The sequence below is a fragment of the Bacillus rossius genome, chromosome 5, assembly GCF_032445375.1.
Source record: "Bacillus rossius redtenbacheri isolate Brsri chromosome 5, Brsri_v3, whole genome shotgun sequence".
NCBI lineage: Eukaryota > Metazoa > Arthropoda > Insecta > Phasmatodea > Bacillidae > Bacillus > Bacillus rossius.
The window spans coordinates 65,057,664-65,079,471 of NC_086333.1; the positions used below are offsets into that span (position 1 = coordinate 65,057,664).

General features: G+C 35.2%; 1 protein-coding gene across 2 annotated transcripts; it reads left to right on the forward strand.

Moving 5' to 3' along the window:
* The first annotated feature begins 3,810 nt into the window (after nt 1-3,810).
* On the forward strand, nt 3,811-20,830 carry LOC134531910 (uncharacterized). Of its 2 annotated transcripts, none has more exons than XM_063367946.1 (5): nt 3,811-3,875; nt 4,293-4,387; nt 7,273-8,023; nt 8,837-8,947; nt 13,317-20,830. In XM_063367946.1, the coding sequence occupies exons 2-5, from the start codon at nt 4,323-4,325 to the stop codon at nt 13,563-13,565; spliced, it is 1,176 nt and encodes a 391-aa protein (XP_063224016.1). In that variant the 5' UTR covers nt 3,811-3,875; nt 4,293-4,322; the 3' UTR covers nt 13,566-20,830. The 2 variants fall into 2 exon arrangements, with proteins under 2 accessions (XP_063224016.1, XP_063224017.1); XM_063367947.1 differs by having other exon boundaries at nt 7,316-8,023.
* The last annotated feature ends 978 nt before the right edge of the window (nt 20,831-21,808 follow it).

A 21,808-nucleotide genomic window follows, 5' to 3' on the forward strand; every position in this document is an offset into this window, starting at 1 on the left:
ACACCTGTAGAATTCGCCACAATTTATTGTTGGTGCTTTTTATAACCTACGCAAATGAGAGAGATTATATATACACGTACAATTGTTATATTATTCGTACGCCCTAAACATAACTGTTTATTTTCACATTATTAACCGATATTATAGTCAAACAGAATGCATCCCCAATCCCGTGATAATTTATTCCGTTAAAATTATCTCGAAAATGTTTCTTCACAATCAGCCGCGTGGCCACGAATATTTAATGCGAGTGTGTTACATGGTTAAGGGATGTAGTTATGATTTCGTGAGGGTTTTAAAGTGCAGTTGTGATTCTAAAAAGTTACTTTAACCAACACCAGTCAGCATCATCTGTTACCTTATGAAATGGCAAGTTTTGCTCACAAACCGCAAGCTAACCATCTATAACTACACAATTATTGTGCAGAATGCATGATGTTTTTGCATGACATTTCTTGAAATTTTTTCTATCCCCTCTCCCATAAAACATTAAAAACTTTGTTACAATATTCACGACAGAAGTTTCTGTAAAAAATTAAAACATAAATGTTACCCGGCCCTATACATTCTATCAGTTATGGATATTTCCATACAAGAACCTATCATACTATACTTCACCCACAGTGTTTTGCAATAGGCCTATTCGTCATGAAACCAGTTTTTTTTTAATGTGACAATGAATACATTCAGCTAAGTAAAAACCAGTAGGACTATATTAATAACACTGGGCATTCTAAATATAACCACATTAATAGCTAAAAAATTTCCATAAATCTTGTGCAGAAAATTATTCACTATCTTTAACCAAAAACTCTGTTAAAATGGCCAGGTGACTAATAAATTTTTCATAGAACATTCTATAACAGCGACTATTGAAAATAGAATCGAATCTTTCAGTAAAACTTTCTTCCTGACATTTCAATTCAGTTTCTTTTATTTTTATTTTTGGTGCCTAATATCTTCCGCCAAAGTCCATAATCGTCTCTTCTTACAACTATTACACTTTTAGCCAAATTAGGGATACTCCCAACATGTATGAATGAAATGGATCTCGTGTAACACTCGCTTATATTTGGTTGAATATTAAAAAAAAACTATAAATTTATTTGTTGATTTTGAGAGAATATAATATATTGACGATACTTTCCACTACTCAACAAACTTTTTTTTTTAATTTCAAGAACACATGTGTATCATTCCTTTGAAATCTTACAATAATGCCATGTTGAAGTTATACTATACAAATGAAAATTTTTCACATCTACAGAAATATATAACTATTTCCTTTCAAAAACAATATCATTGAAGTTAATTTTGATCTATCTTCACATAATTGCATATTTAATCCTAAACAAACTGATAAGCACTCACGAAATTGAAATGTGCAAGTTATCTCAAACGCAGTTGTACATTTTTCTGCATGTGTAGCTACAATACACATTGCTGTAAGTACATTGATAGAAATGGACGGCAGGGTACATTACGACGTCACAACCGGTTGAATAAAACGTCATTAGTGAATATGTGTAACTTAATTTACCGGTTTATTCGGCGTACTTAAATGAAACGAAGCTACAGTTACAGTGGCTTATCCAAAATAGTTCGGCCTTACGATGTATGTGGTACGCGAAACAGTCCGTTAGGATGTGTTTTGAACCTTATAAGTAGAGACTGGAAAAATTCGCGCTTTGGATGACCTCTAGTTAGACTCCAAAACCCCCTACACACTCCGGAAAATGCCACCTGCTCATTGGCTACTGATTCGTGACACCTGTTAAGTGGGACGCTTGCGATTCGATACTTTTTTGGTTGAAGGTTTTTCATTGGCTCAAAGTCCTTCAGATAAACTGTGAGCCAATCAGAGAAGCAACATAAAGGTACAGTTGTTTGGATTCTATTATATCGTGAAATGAATCCGCGAATTTTTCCGGTCTCTACAAGCAATTCGCTAAACGAAGACAATCTCGTATTAATTAAAGTTATAGTTTTTTTTTTGTTCAGCGCGAGAATCATTACCCGTAAAATGCGGACTATTCTCCAAACTGACTTTAAAGATTTCTGGAGAAGGTTATTGATGAAAAGTTAAACGAGTATTTAAACCCGATATGACGGAAAGCATTACTTTTGTAGTGTAGCCTACCTTAATTCCGACGAAACATCTTGTCAGGATTTTTTTTTACTTATCTTAAACAACAAGTGGTCCCTATGGTTGAATGGACTGATCAACCACCTTCTACAAAGACTCTGGGTTCGATTCCGTGCATCGTCGGTCAAACTCGTGGTGCTTCCATTTGCTCCACCAAAGCATTACGTCACTGTTACAACTCCTCATCCGCGTCGAATGACCTCGGCGTCATTTATTCAATCATTATTTCATTCCTTAGCAAAGAATTAAAAAAAATAAATAGGAAATTACCTATGGTAAAGGAACATTCCAACATTTTCCTGGAGTCAAGGGCCTATCAGAAACGATGGTGCGAAAAGGGGGGGGGGGGGAGGGGGGCGGAACCTGAAAAAAATATAAATGGTTAAATGGATTATCCTCCATATTAAGTTTCCACATATATTCTAAAAAAAAAATTTTTCTGTTCTTTATTATTGTAAGGCACCCTGTATCCTCCTCTCCATGAAAGATGATTCAGTTCCGAAAAAGACCTCTCCCTCTCTCGCACCGTAACCATTTTGAGCAGGATAAACCTTTGCCTGAAGTAGGTAGTACCATTGGCGTAGCTGTGTTCATAAAGTTGGGGGGGACAAATAATGATTTTGATGTCATGTAAACCCATTCCCCTCTTACTAAGATGGGGGGTCCGGGGTCCTCCACAGGAAAATTTTGATTTTTAAAGTGCAAAATAGCACTTTTTAAGCAGTTTTTGTATCTAACCATTGGATACATCGATGTTAAAATTATTATTGTTTCCTTAAGATAAAATTTGATGAGTGAAGAAATTACAAATAAAGTTGGGCAGAATAATATTATAAAATAAAAATATCACGGTCTAGAAAGTTGGGGGGGACAGTCCCCTCCACCCAAAAAGTTAAGGGGGACACGTCCCCCCTGTCCCCCCCGGTTCCTACGCCCCTGGGTAGTACCTAAAGAATTGAAAACCGAATTCAGACTGCATTGGAATTCCAACTCGTAATCTCTCTAATGAAAGTACATAACGTTTTTTTTGTGTGTGGAAAATAAGTATTGAAACACGTGATTACGTTTGTCATTTAGCGAATAAAATCGTGGCTGGAGCAGCGTAAACATTGTACATATTATGTAGACGTGTTATATCAGAGATAGCAGTGGCTGGCTCAGAACTAGGACTAGTGAGTCGCCAAATGATTCTGTCATCATCGCCTTGGTGGGTCTATCAGGCCGAGGGTCTCTAAATCTGGATCAAACTGTGCGCATTTAGAACCGGCCATGGGGGATTTGAAGGGTCCGGGGGGGGGGGGGGGGGGTTGGAGACGCAGGCTTTTTGCCTAGCGGCCGTGTTGAATTTATGTGGGTTGCCGAGCTCCGTAGCGCAGTCGGATGCACACCGGCTTGCATTGCGAGGGGTTCTGGGTTCGAGTCGCGGGTAAGGCATGGGTGATAATTTACACACAGAGATTTGATAAGATATGACACAGAAAAGCTTCGAATAAGGACACATTACCCTATGGCCGTTAGCTTCAGGCTGTAGGCCACTAAAAAAAAAATAATAAAAAATTGGGATGCCGTATGCTCGGGGTTTAGTCCGGGACGGGTTGTGTAGGGTTGTGTAAGGTTGGTTGTTGGTGGGGGTGGTGGGTTGGGGGGGGGGGGGGGTAGGAGGGGCAATGACTGTTGTGGGATCGAGCATCGAGAGGGTGCAATAATTGTTAGGGTGTGATGAGATGCGGTATGTGAGATGTGACGTACCTAATGTTTATGTTTACAGTCGCGCACTTTATGTTAAGAGAAAAAGAAACACCCGTGCTATTTTTGAAAATGTTACGAGCCTAAATTGCAGTAATAGTTTAGTGCTTGGTGTAGCTGCTGAATGCTTTGCGTCCACAGGGGATTATTGTTTTTAAGTAAAGCATGGGTCACTAGCATAGGAATGACGTCCATAACCGTCAAAATAAGTTATATTTACAAAATAGCTGCCAACCCTTCATATCTTACACCAACCATTACAGTTAATAATTTTTGTTCTTAACCGCTACCTCATTAGTGTTTTTTCTGCGCTTAAGATATTTGATTGGCGTGGAGGACCAGTCAATAATGTATTGATTGGGTGGGTATTGTGTAACACATTTCTGTTCTGTGCTTGTAGAATGGATTTTCTTCAAACGAAGAAGCATACATGAACAACAGTTGGGGAAACGTTTCTTGGATAGCTGCAAATCCAGACATTTCCACAACAAACAGGTAAAAACAATTAACTTTTTCTGTGTTTAATTAATAATATTTTTATAAGTATGATTCCACGAATAAAATTAATTAGTGTGAGAGCAATTTTAACGTCAATAATGGTTTTAAAGCAGTTACGTACGTATTTTTAAATAATTTACGGTAGTTTTCTAGAATAGTTGCTCATAATAAAATAATGATAATTAAATGAAAATTTGGAAAATTGTGTTTTTAGTACTATTCGCCCGGAAAATCGTCATTTAATATTTTTCATGTCGCTAACCTAACCAACCATTCACATCAATTTATGGGTTAATTATTTAAGAGAGGGATGCATGTGAAATCATATATTCTGATATTTTTTCTGATCATTCAGTAAAACATTCGCGATATTTGAAGTGTTTTACCGATAGTTTTCCATTTTAATGGTTGGTTATGTTATGTTAGCTGCATTTAAATATTTGTGTGAATGGTCAGTTAGGTTAGGTTTGCTACATTTAAAATACTTTAATTTAGTGTAAACGGTTGGTTAGGTTATGTCGGCTACAATTTATTAAGTATTTATTACTGAAATTGCGCTGTCTACTACTGAATGGTGTAGGTGATGTAGATCGTTGATGAGGATGCCAACTAGTGCTTTCTCGAGGTGCCTGTGCACTAGTTCACAGGTAAAGTGAGACTTTCTCAGGGCATGATGTCGCCACATGGCTGGTAGACAGCAGGGTTCGCAGCTTAGCAGTGATATCGCAGTGTGTCAGCCAGTGGCGGATCCAAGGGGGGGCACCAGGGGCAAGTGCTCCCCCTCCCCCCCGGCCCCGAAAAACCAGTTGTCTGCTACATTAATATTGCCAACAAAAATGATTGTTTCTGAAACCAATAAAATATTTTAATATAATTAATTAATTTCTTGTAGAATCATAAAATCTGGTGGCGGATGTTATGTGTAGTGTAAGTAGATTAAATACAAATTTAGTAATTTTTTCTCTGGCTATTCTGAAATCCTAGAGTGCCCCCTCCGAGGTGAACCTCTGGATCCGCCACTGGTGTCAGCACCTACTTCTCCCTCCTCCTTTTCCATCCCGGACACTACTACATGGCCTGTCCCAGTCCTGAATCCTAGACTCATAACGGCATGCCAGTAACGTTACTTACTTGTGACAAACATTATGTTAAGCTGTATTACAGAAAATAAAGGTTGTGGGAACTTACATAATCTCATTACATGTGTGATGAAAGGGACAGACATTCAGCAACATAAATGACAATACATTAATAAGCTGCAAGAGTATTATTAAAGTGCTGCAGTCAGCACATGCATGTGACTGAATTAAAGAACACTTAAATAATGTACAAATACAAAAACACTAAGCAGTAGGCCTATGCATTTCATGTTCCTCATCAAAACACAGTGAAACATACACTGTCCCTGAAAGACCCTGAGCCTTTAAGTAAGTAGGCCACATGGGCTCAGGAAAAGAGGTCCAAAAGTCCTTGAACTGTACTAATTAAAAATTGTTACGTGATGTGCACGTGCGACCAATATGGTGACACTGTACGGGCTCAACTGTAAACTGTCTTGCGACAAATGTTCTAAACGTGAGACCTGGGTCATGACTTGCAACCAGGCAATGATTTTACGTGATAAGTGAAACTTTCCCTCGGATGGACACATTATATTTAGTTAAGCGACTGGTGAGTTATACCCATCCCATTGGGGAGAGCCAAGGAGCAGATGGAAAATGATTCAGGAAAACATACATTATACATTATTGCTTTAAAGTCAGTGAAAGTCTCAGCATTTCGCGTACGCGTCTAGACCTGATGCAGGATGACGACGAACTGAACAAGCCCCCAATGGCCGCCTGCTGTTAGGGTTCGTCTTCGTGCGAAAACACGTAGTGAATTTGTCACACATGATTCACAATGAAATTGAGGGCATGAGTATTTGTAGAAACCAAATTTATTTATCTGCAGGAAGAAAACCTTTAAAGAAAAAAATCATATGAATTAACAAGTCAGTCACTCCAAACTAAAATTAAAATGCCCAGGTTGATTTAGGGCCTTAACCATTTTTTTTTGTTAAGGAGGGGATCCAAAATAGCTATTAATTTTTTATGATAGTGTTTTCTTTATAATTGAATTTTAAAAGAAATTTGATTTTCCCACCAATATCTCAGGAAATAGTTGACTTAGGAAATTCCAATGCTTACACATAAAAATATAAGCAATGATTTTGCTTGAGAAAATAAAACAGAACATTTTATATTTTGTTTTATATTTAATTGTTTTTAATACTTTGTTCATCAGTAAATTGTTTTAATGATTTAATAAAACAAGTCATAAGTACATACAGTATTATTAAATACATGAAATACATGTTAAGTTTGTATGAAAGACATACTACAGCAAAACTTATGCAAACTGGCATTAAATATAGACTGCGTAGAAACACAATACCTGCTGCTTCTGTATATGAGGCATATCTGGCTAAATTGCTGTAATTTTCATATTCTGTCTTTGCTTTTTTTTCTTCTTTTAAATCCTGAAGGAAGGGTCCGGACCCAACGGACTCTCACCCCCTCCTACGTCCCTGTTTGAATCCTGTCAATCATTGAAGCTAAGTGGATACAGAGAAAAGGAAATAATGTGGGTCTTTCAAAACTTGAAAAATATCTTGAAGTTACATGTCTTATCTAAAATAAATAAAATATTTTATCTTGACTGTTTCTAGATTAAAAAAATTGGTTATTTACATCAATAAAGAGGTGAATGTTTATGATTTATAACATTTTCATAGTTGATTAGAAAACACATTTCGAAATAGAATTTTGAGATATTAAAAACTTTAATGTTTTGTTTGCCCATGTATCAAAGTTCACTTAATTGTAATTTGTAACTTTCAGCCAGCCGTACTATGAGCAGTGTGGATACGAACCTGTTAAACAGTTGGAGGAGCCTAAGTGGGACCCAGATGTCGATAGCGGTTTCCAGGCTATCTACACGCCTCTTGACGTCCCGGCTTCTTTGCGGAGTGAGGTGCCTTCACAGAATGGTGGCTATCACTCCACTGGCCTGCTGGACCAAGACTTGCCATTGTTAGCAGAGTGCAGAAACTTGAGTGACTCTGCAGCAAGCTCTTACTACTCGTTTGACAACAACTTACTCTCACTGGACAATTACAGCCCGCCAGCCACATGCACGGTTACTTCGGCAACCACTTCCAACTGGCACGTCAGCAATGACGTCACAGAGAGTCAGTCTCAGCAGTTTGAAAATCAGAAAGTATCAAAGTCTGTCCAGAACACCAGAACTGTGCAAAATTTCAAGGTGTTGGGTTCAAAAGAAACAAAACTACCCAATGTGATCATCACAAATAAACAGGCTGTCAAAACCGGAATATTCAGAGTAGACAGTAAAAGTAAAATTTTGGGTGGTAAATCTGGCATAATACTAAGCAATACCACCAACAGCCCTAATGCAAGGGTTTTTGACAAATGCAAGAAATTCTCCTTGTTCCCGAGCAAGGGAAAAGTTGGTCGACCACCGATACGTTCCCACACTGTTCAAACAGCTTTACAGAAAAGTCCTCAAGAGAGCTCTGAGTGGGCAGTTGTCCGTCATCATGAAATTAGTGTTGACGGTCAAGACAAGAAGGTAATGCACAGCTAAAAATTATCTGAAATAATCTTGAATAAGTGTAACACGTAAATTTCTTTTACTGTTGTTTGGCTCACATATTAGTTTGGTGGCTACACACTATGCTTCCAATGGAGCGAGTTGGCACAGTGAAATCATAAATTGAAATAACATTCCAGAGGAATCTGGTTTGGATCCAGATCCAGCCATAAATACATGTTATGGTTACTTTCAGTAGGCCTCAGCTGATTCCTGCTCTAATATTACTGAATTATGTCTTCCTGTATTAAAGTCAACAAGATGTGAAGCCCAGTCTAAGATTCGAAATTATATTTATATATATTCTTTCATGAGAAGTTTTGCGGAACGTCTGTAAGCTTGTCAACAGTTGAAACTTTTCTTGAACATAAAGGAGATTCTGGGATTTTCCTATACAAATAATATTTTTTTATTGTTTAGAATTATTTATCCCTTATATAAAAAATTGAAATGTTTAAAACCAGCAGTGATATTCATCGGCCTTGTTTAAGGACAGTTCCGACGTTTGCCAAGCTACTAGATACCCTGTGTGGAGCATACAGCCACATATGGGGATATTTTATGAACCAAATATTTGAGATACAATCATTTGCATTCTTTATGTTAGCTCAACTTTACTGAGTCCGTCTCTTGAATTAGAAATCATTTTCTCATCCTCACCATAGTAAAAATAATAATACAGATGCTTGATTATAATTAATTACTCATTTATGGGTGAATTAAAAAAACTTTGCTATGAATTTCTTTGGAATTTGATGCCATATGACAATGTTTCTTGTGGTTGGTTTGCAGTTTCCAATCACCATCATTGCGAAGAAGACTGGCGGTGAAGAATTGAAATCTAAACCTTCCAGCCAGTGTGTAAATGGTAAAGATTTGCATTTAGAATGCAAATCGAAGGTGGTAAGTTTTGAGGTCTCAAATGTTGAATATTTTACTGACTGTATTATTAGACTGAGCCAAAGTACTTACCATTGTACGGCTAGTTGGTTGCATGGTTTTTATTTGTTTGGTTCATTAAATTGTGCACAAAGAATCATCTGAAGAACCATCATACTGCTAGTGGATTAGTGGGTGCTTTTGTTTTTAGCCATATTTTTTTCTTGACGTTGTTGTTTACTTCAATTCAGAACACTCTCTAATTCCAAATTGTTAGGATGTATTATTTACAGATGCAGTTTTAACTGTAATTTCAAGATTGCATTCGGTGAGAAACTAGCCTTGAAAGAACATCCTAATTGCACCAACTTGGTGCATCAACAAAGAAATACATTCTTGGCATTCATTTGTTTGCAATTACAAATTTTTCATGTACTATTTTCAGGTAATTTTCAATTTTTACACATTCTAGTTATTTACTTTGCAGTAATAGATAAACATAAAATTGTGTAATCAGCAGTTGGCTGGTAAGTAAGAGACTTATTGTTACATTTTTATGAAAAGATTGCACCATAAACCACTCAAAGGGCACGATGATGCATGAAAGGACGTAGCAACTCTTCCTTTCACATTGGCGATTCTGTAAAGATAATTACAACTCATTTTGGAAGGTCAACAGATGAACTTTTAAAGGATTCTTTAGGCTAAAGGGTCATATCGAATGGTGTTCATAAACAGCTTAAATTTTACATTTGTCTAGAATCCCTAATGTTCGGTAGCTTATTTTAAATTAAATTTTATGGGTGGCACAGTGTCCTTCCTCAATCCTTTAATTTTTGGTGCATGTTACTATATGTCTCCATCTCTAATGATCTTGTTGATTATGAGCTGTTAATAAAAAAAACACAAGTATAAATTTTTTGTTATTTTTGATAAGAGGAAGCCCAGTATAGGATGAATCTGCAAATATTTTATATTCTTTGCTATTGCGTAATAATATCAACACTAAATTACATTGTAAATGTAAATTTGGACATTTACCTACAGAAAAGAAAACACTATCAGTACATTATTAATCCAGGATGCTAAGACATAACAGCTATGTCATAGAGACTCGGTGGATTGCATTAATGACTCACTGTTAACAGAACCAAGGTGATAAGGTTTGCTATTCAGTCTGCCTGCAGCTATTAATTTCTCTGTAACAATAAATAACAGACATGCTGATAGAATCAGGGGTCATTTTAATGTTTGTTAAACAAATTTTTTTTATAATTGATAAAGTTAATGACATTAATTGTGAATATGCAAAATTGGTATTTTTACAATGCCACAATAGAGAAATTTTGAAATAACTAATCCCATACTTAATCCACATCTCATTAGTGCACATGAAACAATTAAAATAGCTTTTAAAATAAACTTACTTTTTTTCTCAGCCCATAAGCGATTTTGAAATCCCCACTTTTTGATTTAGTATTGATAAATAATATTGTCATGTCTGGAGTTCGTCTTTCACTTAAAATTGATATCAATTTTTTCAACACAATGCCACAGTTGCATTGTCTAGCCTAATGTCTTGTCTAGATATATCTCTTTTTTTCCCTCTTGCTCCGTGCTTTACTGCCTTCCATAAATGGGCATGAATAATGTTGTAATGATATAATAGAAACCTAAAAATAAAATAGACAGAATGTAAGCCAAACTTAGATTATATCAAATTGACTCATTTATTTACGGTAAAATATCAGTTGTATAATTTACTGATGTTCTAATTGATCATCAAAATCTTCTGTTTCAATGTTAGTAACAGTGTCAACTGAAACATTTCACTCACAAAGTTTAAGGAAAGTCCCAAAAAATAATAATTTTTTTGAGTTGGCATACTTTTTTAAGTCACTTAAATATGCTAATGTTGTTTTAAACTACGTTATCACCTTAAAATAATACCTAACTTATTTTAAGTGTTACTGTATGTTTTATTAAGAGTAGTTTTTTACTATATGCAAAATTTTAAAAACTGGTTTCGGATAAAACATTTTTCAGCCAAGGGTACAACATAAAACCAATGGCACATATTTGCTGTTTCTGTCAGGTTACCTGTTACTAAAAAAATATGTAGGCCATGTGAAAAGATCAAGAAAAGCATTAATTTTTATCTGTGCAACCCAGTATATATATATATTCTGTTGTGTGATAATGATAATTTTTTTTTATCAAGTTATGAGGCATGTTCAGAAAGTAAGTTTACTAGGTTATTATATTTTTTTTTAGAAAAAAAAATATAGTTGGAAAAAATTATAGGATGTTTATACACTTGTTGACTATTTTTCCACATAATCGCCATTCCGTTCAATGCATGTGGTGAGCCGTGGCACAAGCTTCTTTATGCCCTCTTTGAAGAACCCTCCCTCCAGTTTCTTTCCCCACTTTTGCTCGTTGGTTGAAAATTTAATTACATTCGTGTGTGCCTTCAGGAAGGTGAATAGATGATAATTCTAAGGTGCCAAATCAGGTGAGACGGGGAGTGGTTCAGTCCAAGAGCATCTTGGTGGCTAAGGCTGTGTGAGGACAGGCATTGTCGTGCAACAAGCACACTCCTCTCGTCAGCATTCTCCTCCTTTTGTTTTAAATGCCTTGAGTTTTTTTAGGGTCTTTCAATATCGTTCAACATTGATGGTCTCCCCATGAGGCAGAAATTCGACCAAAATAATGCCTGTTCAGTTCCAAAACACTGAGGCCATGACTTTTTTGGCCAAAATTGTGGTTTTGAATTTTTTGGCAGATGGAAATTGGTGTAACACCGCTGTGACAACTGTTTTTTTTTTTCCAGCCATGTAATGAGCCACTCACGTTTCATTTCCAGTCTCAATAGAGCACAGAAAATCCTCACCTTCCAATTCAAGTCGCTCAAGAAACTCTCAGGTGCTATTGACCTGATTTTTTTTGTGCTGCTCTGTCAGCACAGTTTCTATAGTATCCAGTGTTTCTGTGAGTGTCTCTTATAAGAGAGTTGTAGAGACTTGTGGAAACATCGCAGAAATTTCATCCACTGTCAATCTGCGGACTTCACGTACAGTTTCCTCGATTTTTTGTACCAACTTGTCAGTCAGAATGGAAGGTCCTCCACTCCTCTGTTCATCATGAGCATTTGTTCTGTCTTCACTAAACTCCCTAAACCACTTCAACTCACTCATTCTGTTCATAACACCTTTGCCGTAAACTGTTGGGATTTGGGAAAAAATTATGGTACGTGTTATTCCTTTCGCGAGTAGGAAGCAGATCACAGCACATGGCGGGATTTCTTACATCTTTCACGCAACTGGACGCTACAACGAGAGTTCACGTACTACCATGTTCCTGCGAAGTTCGCTCTGGTCAGGAGATCCCCTCTACCACTCATTGTTGCCAAACCTGAAAAAAAAACACAGCCCATTATGTCACAGTACACTTACTTACTGAACAAGCCTTGTATTATAATGATTTAAATATGGCTAGCTCTGTTGATTAAGTTGCATGTTATGGTATTTTTAAAAATCAAACAATTCAAGTAGTACATTATTTTGAACATGTTTTGGGTCGTTGGTGGCAGTGATTGCTGAGGCATCAATCTTATGTGGCAAAGAGAGGTATATTCTCATAATCTGGCATGACTCGCATAAATTTATTAGTTATGAGTTGGTTTGAAAGAGCTTCCCGCCAACTTGGTTTTGTAATATTTTTACTAAATCAGGGGAGGAGGGGGAAAATCCCCAGGGTACGGGCGCAAGTAGGGTCTGGTTCATTTTCTAGAATTTTTTTATACCTGTGTTTACATTCACAGTAGTTATAAGTTTATTGCTAATAGACAAGTTATGTGATACACACAGTTATGGCCACAGTCTTTAATTTTTTTTTTTTTTTTTAATTGTGGGTTTGGAAAATTACTTTAAGTAATGGGGAAGGGACTTGAATAAATAATTTGCCTGTGAGCCCCTTAGTTTCTCTCGATAGTTCTCGCTATGATTTCGAAGCTGAGCTATGTATAGACATTTCTGACATGACAAGACAAGTAATAAATTATATCTACGAGAGCTTTTAAAAACATGCTACTGTCTAATTTTTACTTGCGAGTTCTGGTTTTTTTTACCCCAGGACAAAATACCTATTTGTTTTAAGCTGGCTTACCATAAGAGCCGAGATTAATTACACCAGTTGAAGAACGCCGACATTCAGAAGTGTTTATAGAGCTAGATCCTGTGATATGACGGGCCCAAATGTTTAACATCGCAGTCGTATTTCAAGCTGTTGCAAAGTAATTAAAAGATTAAGACGCGTGGCTCTTTAGTTGTTAAAGGAAACGTACGGTACTGTCTCTTGCCTTACCTAGTGTGTTTCCCTCCCTGTGTTGCAGGGGCAGCAGAAGGTGCTGAAGCACTCGTGCTCCGTCTGTCATGAGCCGCTGGCCACGCGAAACTCGCTGAGCACGCACATGAAGAGCCACCGCCTGCCCGTGTGCATGTGCTGCCTGAAGGTGTGGCGCAGCTCCGAACACCTGCGCGTGCACCTGCGCAAGCGCAACCGCTCGGCCAGCCCGCGCATTGTGCTGGTCACCTCCAAGTACGGCCGCCGCCGCAACGTCCTGAGCGCGGCCGACCTCTAGGCGAGCCGGGCGCGCCCCAGTCCAACCGTCCAGCAGTTCAATACTGCACTATTATCTTTTCTGTTGATTAGTTGGTTTTTCTATCGTAGGTTGCTTCAAGTTCTTGTAACCGGTTTGATTTAACCGTCCAGCAGTTGAATACTGCACTATCATCTATTCTGTCATTAATTTTTTTTTTGATCATAGGTTGCTCCAAGTTCTTGTAACCGATTAAACCGTCCAGCAGTTGAATACTGCACTATCATCTTTTCTTTCGATTGATTGGTTTTTTCCTTCAAATGTTAGTCCAAGTTCTTGTAATGGATCTAACCGTCCAGCAGTTGAATACTGCTCTATCATCTTTTCTGTTGATTAGTTGGTTTTTCTATCGTAGGTTGCTCCAAGTTCTTGTAACCGATTTAACCGTCCAGCAGTTGAATACTGCACTATCATCTATTCTGTCATTAATTTTTTTTTTGATCATAGGTTGCTCCAAGTTCTTGTAACCGATTAAACCGTCCAGCAGTGAATACTGCGCTATCATCTTTTCTGTTGATTAGTTGGTTTTTCTATTGTAGGTTGCTCCAGGTTCTTGTAACCGATTTGATTTAACCGTCCAGCAGTTGAATACTGCACTATCATCTTTTCTTTTTATTAATTTGTTTCTTCATCATAGGTTGCTCCAAGTTGTTGTAACCGATTAAACCGTCCAGCAGTTGAATACTGCACTATCATCTATTCTGTCATTAATTTTTTTTTGATCGTAGGTTGGTCAAAGTTTTTGTATCTGATTAAACCGTCCAGCAGTTGAATACTGCACTATCATCTATTATGTCATTAATTTTTTTTTTGATCGTAGGTTGCTCCAAGTTTTTGTAACCAATTAAACCGTCCAGCAGTTGAATACTGCACTATCATCTATTCTGTCATTAATTTTTTTTTGATTGTAGGTTGCTCCAAGTTCTTGTAACCGATTAAACCGTCCAGCAGTTGAATACTGCACTATCATCTATTCTGTCATTAATTTTTTTGATCATAGGTTGCTCCAAGTTCTTGTAACAGATTTAACTGTCCAGCAGTTGAATACTGCACTATCATCTATTCTGTCAATTAATTATTTTTTTTTCCATCATAGTTTGCTCCAAGTTGTAACCGATTTATCCGTCCAGCAGTTGAATACTGCACTACCATTTATTATGTCGAAAAATTTGTTTTTCCATCATAGGTGGCTCCAAGTTCTTGTAACCGATTTATCCGTCCAGCAGTTGAATTCTGAGCTACCTTTTTTTTTTTTTTTTTTAGTCAATTTGTTTTCCCATTGAGTTTTCCGAGATCCAGTGCCCAATTTGACTGCCCAGCTGTTGAATGAATACCGTTATTTAAAAAAAGGCCTTATCAGTGGTATACCTTTCTCTCTAAGGGTAAACTGTGAGTATGGTTTTAGGCTTGTGCCATAACGAAAGTGACCTGTCCCTTTACTCGTGATGTCTAAAACTCCTGATAGCTGATGTACTAGTTTTCAAAACAAACATATGGGTACTGCACTAGTTATAATATGTCATTTTTATATCAATTTTATCCTAAAATTAAGTTATTATCCAAGTAATTTTTTATATATAAACAAAACTACATTTCTCACTGTCTGAAGAATTATATGCATAAATTATTTTTCTGTAGGTTGCATTAATACATCACTACTCTGTTATTGTCAATATTTATACTTAGTTAATTACAAAACTATTAGTTTCATCATAAATGCAGAGTATTTTTTGTATGTTACAAATAAATGTTATATTTACCTAAAAGCAGTGCAAGTTTAAGTTTGTCAGTTTTTAATTGCTTTTAAACCAAAATATTATTTTTCTGATATGTTTGAATGTAACATTTCAAAAACTATATTTCATGTGCAATATAAACGTGTGCAATATTGATCTCATAATTCAATCATTGATAAGTTCCTAACGTTGCTTAGTTTTGTCATGTCTTATTGCAGAATTAATTAGGTTTAATTAGGATTAGCTGCGTGGTATAATTTTTTGCCTTTGATATTACATTGAAACTTACTTCAGTGTGTTGATGTTACTGTTTTTGTGATCCTGTAATGATGACTAGGAAATCTTAGTTATTTTTGTCACTACCATATCCATATCCATAATAAAACACATGTTTTATTTTGTTTAAAATGACAATGAATGTTCCAGCCTGCAAAATGTTAGCTACAGTCTCATTTTCTACATAACATGTTTGGAAATTTTCGTCAAATGTATGATATCATAAGTAAATTTTGCATGAAATTTAAGTGATTTTATTTTGCTTATTTAATGCACATATTTAGTTTGTGTTTTCTCATATGTTCATTGTTACAGTTTTAATTGTTACATTTTAGTTGTATTTATTTAGTTTAAAGCTTTGTGATTGATATATTTAATTCATACAAAAAAGTACAAAATGCTGCAGTGATATTGTAAACATTTTGTAAGATTATGACAAGATAATGTGTGTTGTCTGATACTATTGAGAGTTCCTAAAAATATTCCTAACTGTGTAACATATGTGTCATACAGTTCACTGTTTGTTAGTTTCTTAAGCTAAGATTATTTCTTCTAGTGCTTATCACTTTCAAGGAACTTCTCTGCATGTACATAAAATTATAGCATTTCAACTACCATATTGTGATGAACTAATGAAGCTCTTATGGTTATCTTAAGAACACAATTAGACATAGATGTGGTGTTAAAAATTCTATACAGATGGTCAGTGCACCTCTTTCAAAATGTTTCATGCTGCAGTTAATTGGAATGTTAAGAAAGCAATCAATGCAGTGGTGGATCCAAAATGGTCTATGCTCCCCTCCCCTCTCCATCTGATCTCAACTTAATACTGTGTAAAGTAAGGTAAAACCTTAGTATAGTGAACCTCCTTTTAACAAACTGTTTGCTAAGTACCAATCAAAACTGTATCCAACACAAGACTTATTTTGTATATAGTAAACATTTGTGCAAAGACACTAATATAAATTTTTACAAATTATGTTCAAAATTGAACAGCTGTTTGAAATATTTAATAAAACTAAACAAAAAAAAATATTCAGCACTAAATTTAATAAAAGATTCACTGTGTCACTATAACAGTGAAATACTAGGCCATGAATACTGATGAAATTAGCATTCACCACACTATTCTAATGCCTTTGTTATGTTTGATTTTGTCATTCTCTGACATTATTATTTTATTTTATTTATTGTACTATCCGTGATATTTATGCACTGTTTTGGAACTAGTGCATAAGCCTATGTGGCAATATTGTAAATAAACTGCTCCCAAGAAAACTTTATACTTTAGCCTATATATAGGTAAATGAGATGAAACATAAACACATATTGCTCATTTTACACTTACATACTTTTTTTTTTTTTTAAATTTTAGGTATTGCAGAGAACAGTGACAGCTGGGGGATTTGGTGTGAAAAGGGGGGAGGGGAGAATAAAATTAGAACATGTGTATTCCAAAACCTCACCTTGCATCACCCAAAATAACATACTGCCTTCACTAATGTTTTGCAAGTGTTTTTCCCAATTTCAGGTTTGGGGGGGGGGGGGGGGGTAAGAATATATACCCTCTATCATTCCCCCTTGTGTCAACCACTGACAGAGAATGAGCATGTGTATTATATTACTTTTACATTGATACATAAATAGCCATGCATGTAGATTCCAGGGCGGCTTGGGCCCCCCTGGAGTTAAGAATTTCACTGGGCCCGCTTGCAAACGTGTGACTGTGTAATGAGTTTGATGTCAAAACTATGTTTTACGGAAAACTTTCTGTACATTGAAAGTTTTATGCTCAAATTATGGGCAGTGTACAACATACGAACATCCAATTAAAACCCACACGCAGAACTCTCGAGCAGTGGAATTTCCATGGGCCCTCTTAGCAAATCCTACAGATTTCTGCCCCTGCACATGGCTATAAAAAAATTAATCTCTTACATTCTTTACTGATATATTTGTAAGTTTCTTAATAATTGTGTCTCACTGCCTTAGTTATACCTTTCATCATGTATTCCATGATGACTGATGAAGTTGCATTGCAATTGGGAGATGGATAAATCACTAATATGAATGTAAAGTTGTAACAGTTCCTTTTTTTTTTTCTTTCCAGAAACAATTGCTATAGCAAATTTCTTGCAGTTTCAGTGGCAAACACACTCAAAATCTACATGTTGATTCCAGCAATAGAGGAAAATCTAATATTGTAAAATTTTTTAGCCCTTTTCACCTCTTCAAAACAACTCCTCTATAACAAATGCACTAAACTTTTGTCCCTTCAGTTTTATAATAAGGTTTTACTGTAGCATGTTCTTGAAAAAAGTCATTAGTTTATGAACCCAAGATTTTGTATCCACCATTGATGAGATGACCATGACTGTTAATGTACATACCGATTGCTTGCACCATTGGTGCAATCTAGGTAGCCTATATATAGTTTATAAAACATCCAAAAGATAACAGTCTGTAAATTACAGTAGCTAAGTATCTGGAATGATAGATAAGTCAGTGAAGTTTTATGTTGCTGAGACATTTGGGAGATTATTGGCAAGAGAAAAAGGTAATTAATAGGTCTTGTGTCGAGACTGATTCTCACCTTGTGTGGAGTTAACTTATTGTATTGTCGTGTCCTACGAGTGTTTTTTAGGAAAAAGGGGGAGGATTGCCATGATTCACATGATCCAGGTACCAGGGGTCCCCACTTGAGTTTTGAGATTATTTTTTTAACATGTGTGTATTTATCCTATAAGTATGGGGAAAATTAAAAGTCTAATGATAACAGAATTCATTGGAAACTTTACAAACTATACATGGCAGATAATGTTTACGGCCACGGTAATTGGAGGGGACTTCATGAAATTATTTTCCCTGGCCCTTAGCTTTTCTTGACTGCCTGAAACAGTTCCAGTTTTGAATACATTTGACTTAGAAATAGCTGAAGAGGGTTCACTACCTTAACTGAAACTAATTCCTTAAATAGTGTGATTTAAATAAACCTATTTCTTTTGCTTTTAAAATGTATCCCATTAACTCTTAAATACTGATTTTTAAAAATATATGTATTTTAGTGACATTAATTTCTTAATAATGCCATCAGTTATTAAACATTTTTCCTCATCATTTTTTTCCCTGATAATAAAAAATTGCAGGTTGGTAGCTTGGATAGGTGAGAAGAGATTTGATCCCCACCATTTCACATTTTTGGGCATTAAGTGTTGTTACATGCCCAGAATTTTGGCAAAAATATATTGACATTTTATATCTTATCAACTTATCATCATCTGAATGTATCAATAACCGGCTCTAGTCTGCATTTTATTAATTCATGTAGGTTTCAACAAACATCATAGTACTTAGAAAAATTGATGAATGTTTATTTTAAATATTGCTCAAATTAGGTTCAACGCCCTCTTCAGACATTAAATGAATGTATTACTGAAGCTATACCGCAAACTAAGGTTAAATATTCGACAGTCTTGATATGGGGGGGGGGGGGGGGGGGAGACTTAATTTTCTTTAATGCTCTGCCTCTACTGTGAGTGTAACCAGGTCGATACAGGATGTGGCGGAAAATGTCTTTAAGCCTGCAATATTGTGTGTGTGACATCTCTCGATAAAGATTACTTTTCTTCCATTTTTTAGCACTTTAGTTCTTAGAATATTTGACCACAATTTTGTTCGTATAATGTTCACGTACATTTTGGTAGTGTGTGAAATAATGTATTTTTACTAGTGGATGATGTTTGTTTTGTAATGCCTGATGCCAGGGTGTCTACAGATCACGGAAGTCACAGAAAAGTCAGCAAACTGGAGGACTGGTTACAGAAGTCATGAAAAAAAAAACCCGTTTTGGTGCTGGAAGAAATAAAACTTTAATTTCCAGCAGTTTATTATATTGCATTTGGTTTTTTGACACCTCACTTTTTATAGTCACATTAAATATACATAGTGGGATACACCGTCCACCTAAAAATTGACTCGTCCATGCAAATAGTAGATCTCTTTCATATTATGATTAATTTTGTTCATAAAAATATAAAAAATACTTATGTTTTAAAAAAGTATTGAAATTGGTTCACCCAGTATATGTAGACACCCTGGAGGCTATTACAGAAAGTTACAAAGTGATGTACTGTGTTCTCACATGATCTTGGAAGAGATGTATTTAGTTACTCTAGAAAACTATGCCAGAATTTAGCAGGTAGATGAGATTTATGCAAGTGCAATATGTATAGTATTTTTATGATTGTTTTGTTGGTATAGTGTAGTATAAACGTCCGTTAGCTGTTTCTGAAAACTGGTCTAGAACATTCAGTGTTTGAAGTCAGTTGTTGATCCATGACATTCTAAATTGTACGTTTTTAACAAATTACTAAATCTGCTGTAATTTGTAGGACCAAGGAAACTATATTAAGCTCTCTGGTATTTTTAATTGATAATTGCATTATGGCTAGGAAGCACAGGCAGACATTTAATAATTTTACAGTTACAGTGTATTGTGTTTTAAACAAAAATAGTGTCAAATATCTGAGGTAGTGTGAAAAGATATAGATAACACCATAGAAACTAAAAGGTCATACCTTACAACTCCAATTTTTTTTACTGTGAAGTTCAGCTATCCACATATTTTTTTTAGAAAATTTTTTCAACATGTACAAAATTCATTGTATAAACTTTTCTGGTTTGGTGAGAAAAATATACTCTCATTTATCTTGAGGTTCTGTATATCTAGAAATGTTTTCAGTTCAAATATAATTTTGGCTCTCATTTGCATTTTCAATGCAAATAAATGCTATATAACAAATTTCAGGAAAAGATCAAAATATTACCAAAAGTGCAACGAGAAACTGTTTTCTGTCCGTGTCATAATTTATGTTGCCTCACACCATTCTTCCATTCACTTCTCACCCATCTACACTCATGTTGCTGCTAAACGTTGTCATCATAGATAGCTGTGATCATGTAACACTTTTTTTCCTTCATATTTTTCCTACTACAAGTTTTTTCTCTCTAGTTAAAAATGTGACTAATTGTTTTGTGGATAACTTGGAACCTCAATTATCGGGACTCTGATTTACACAATTCCACTGTATTTAATTTGAGTGTCATTTTGTGCTTTTAGAGTTGATAATGCATGAAGCTTAACAATATTCTTATGTTAAAAAGAAACTTAATGTGTTTTTGTCTAAAATGTTTGTAAATTTTGCAGGATTCAATAAAATACAGTAAGTTTATGTATGTTTTGGCTATTTTTTATATATATATATATATTTCACTAACACCAACAGTCCTATTTATAATTACTAACTGATGGTTGGATGTTTTAGTCTTGTTTAAATTCAAAAATGGACGCAAGATTTTTCAGTTTTACTTATCCCTTAGAAAATAATCATATTTCCAAGGACGTTCTCTCTGTGTGAAGTTGTAAAAAAAATTGTGTAAAGAAAAAATTTACTTCAAAAATTATGCCATGTTGCAGCCTTGTTTGTAATGTTTTGATGCTTTTGTCTAAGAAAAAAATTTTTTAGTTAATGTATTTAAATTACATTGTACATATTTTACTGAGAAAAATTAGGGTGCATAAAGTCAGTAAAAGTAAAAATAGATTTACATTTGCTTCTTCCTAAAAATATTACTTGTGTGGTTTTTACGTTGAATTATATTCATTAATGCCCTCAACAGCAGTAATAAATTACGAGGTTATAGCAAAATTAAATAGTAATTTGGAAAACATTTTGGTTGAGATCAAGCATTACATATACATAAATGATTTTTTTTAGTATGCAGTTTTTCCTCAATTTGACATTTTATCGTGACAATTCAGGTAGTCATTATGTTTGTATTTAAAAACACATTTGGGAGCTTCCTTAGAAATGTTTTGACACAAATTAAATAGGAGATTATTTAAGACTACAATAATAAAAATTAAAAATACAGCAAACCATATGCAGCTTCAAGTCTGATGCAAGGCAAATAATTATTTTGTAAAATCTTTTATCTAATTTTGCTCTAAACTTAGAAACAGGTATTCACAAGAGGTTGTTCAGTGATCAAAAATTTAGCTAGTTTTTGTTAGGACTTGGGTTTGAAAATTGGCTCATCCGTCCTAATTTTGGTATTCCATAATTTAACGAAATCACTGCATGCAAATGCCACGTTATTAAAATCCATAGATTTTTTTACTTTGAGTTTTAGTGCAATTACCGTTTTGTCTCA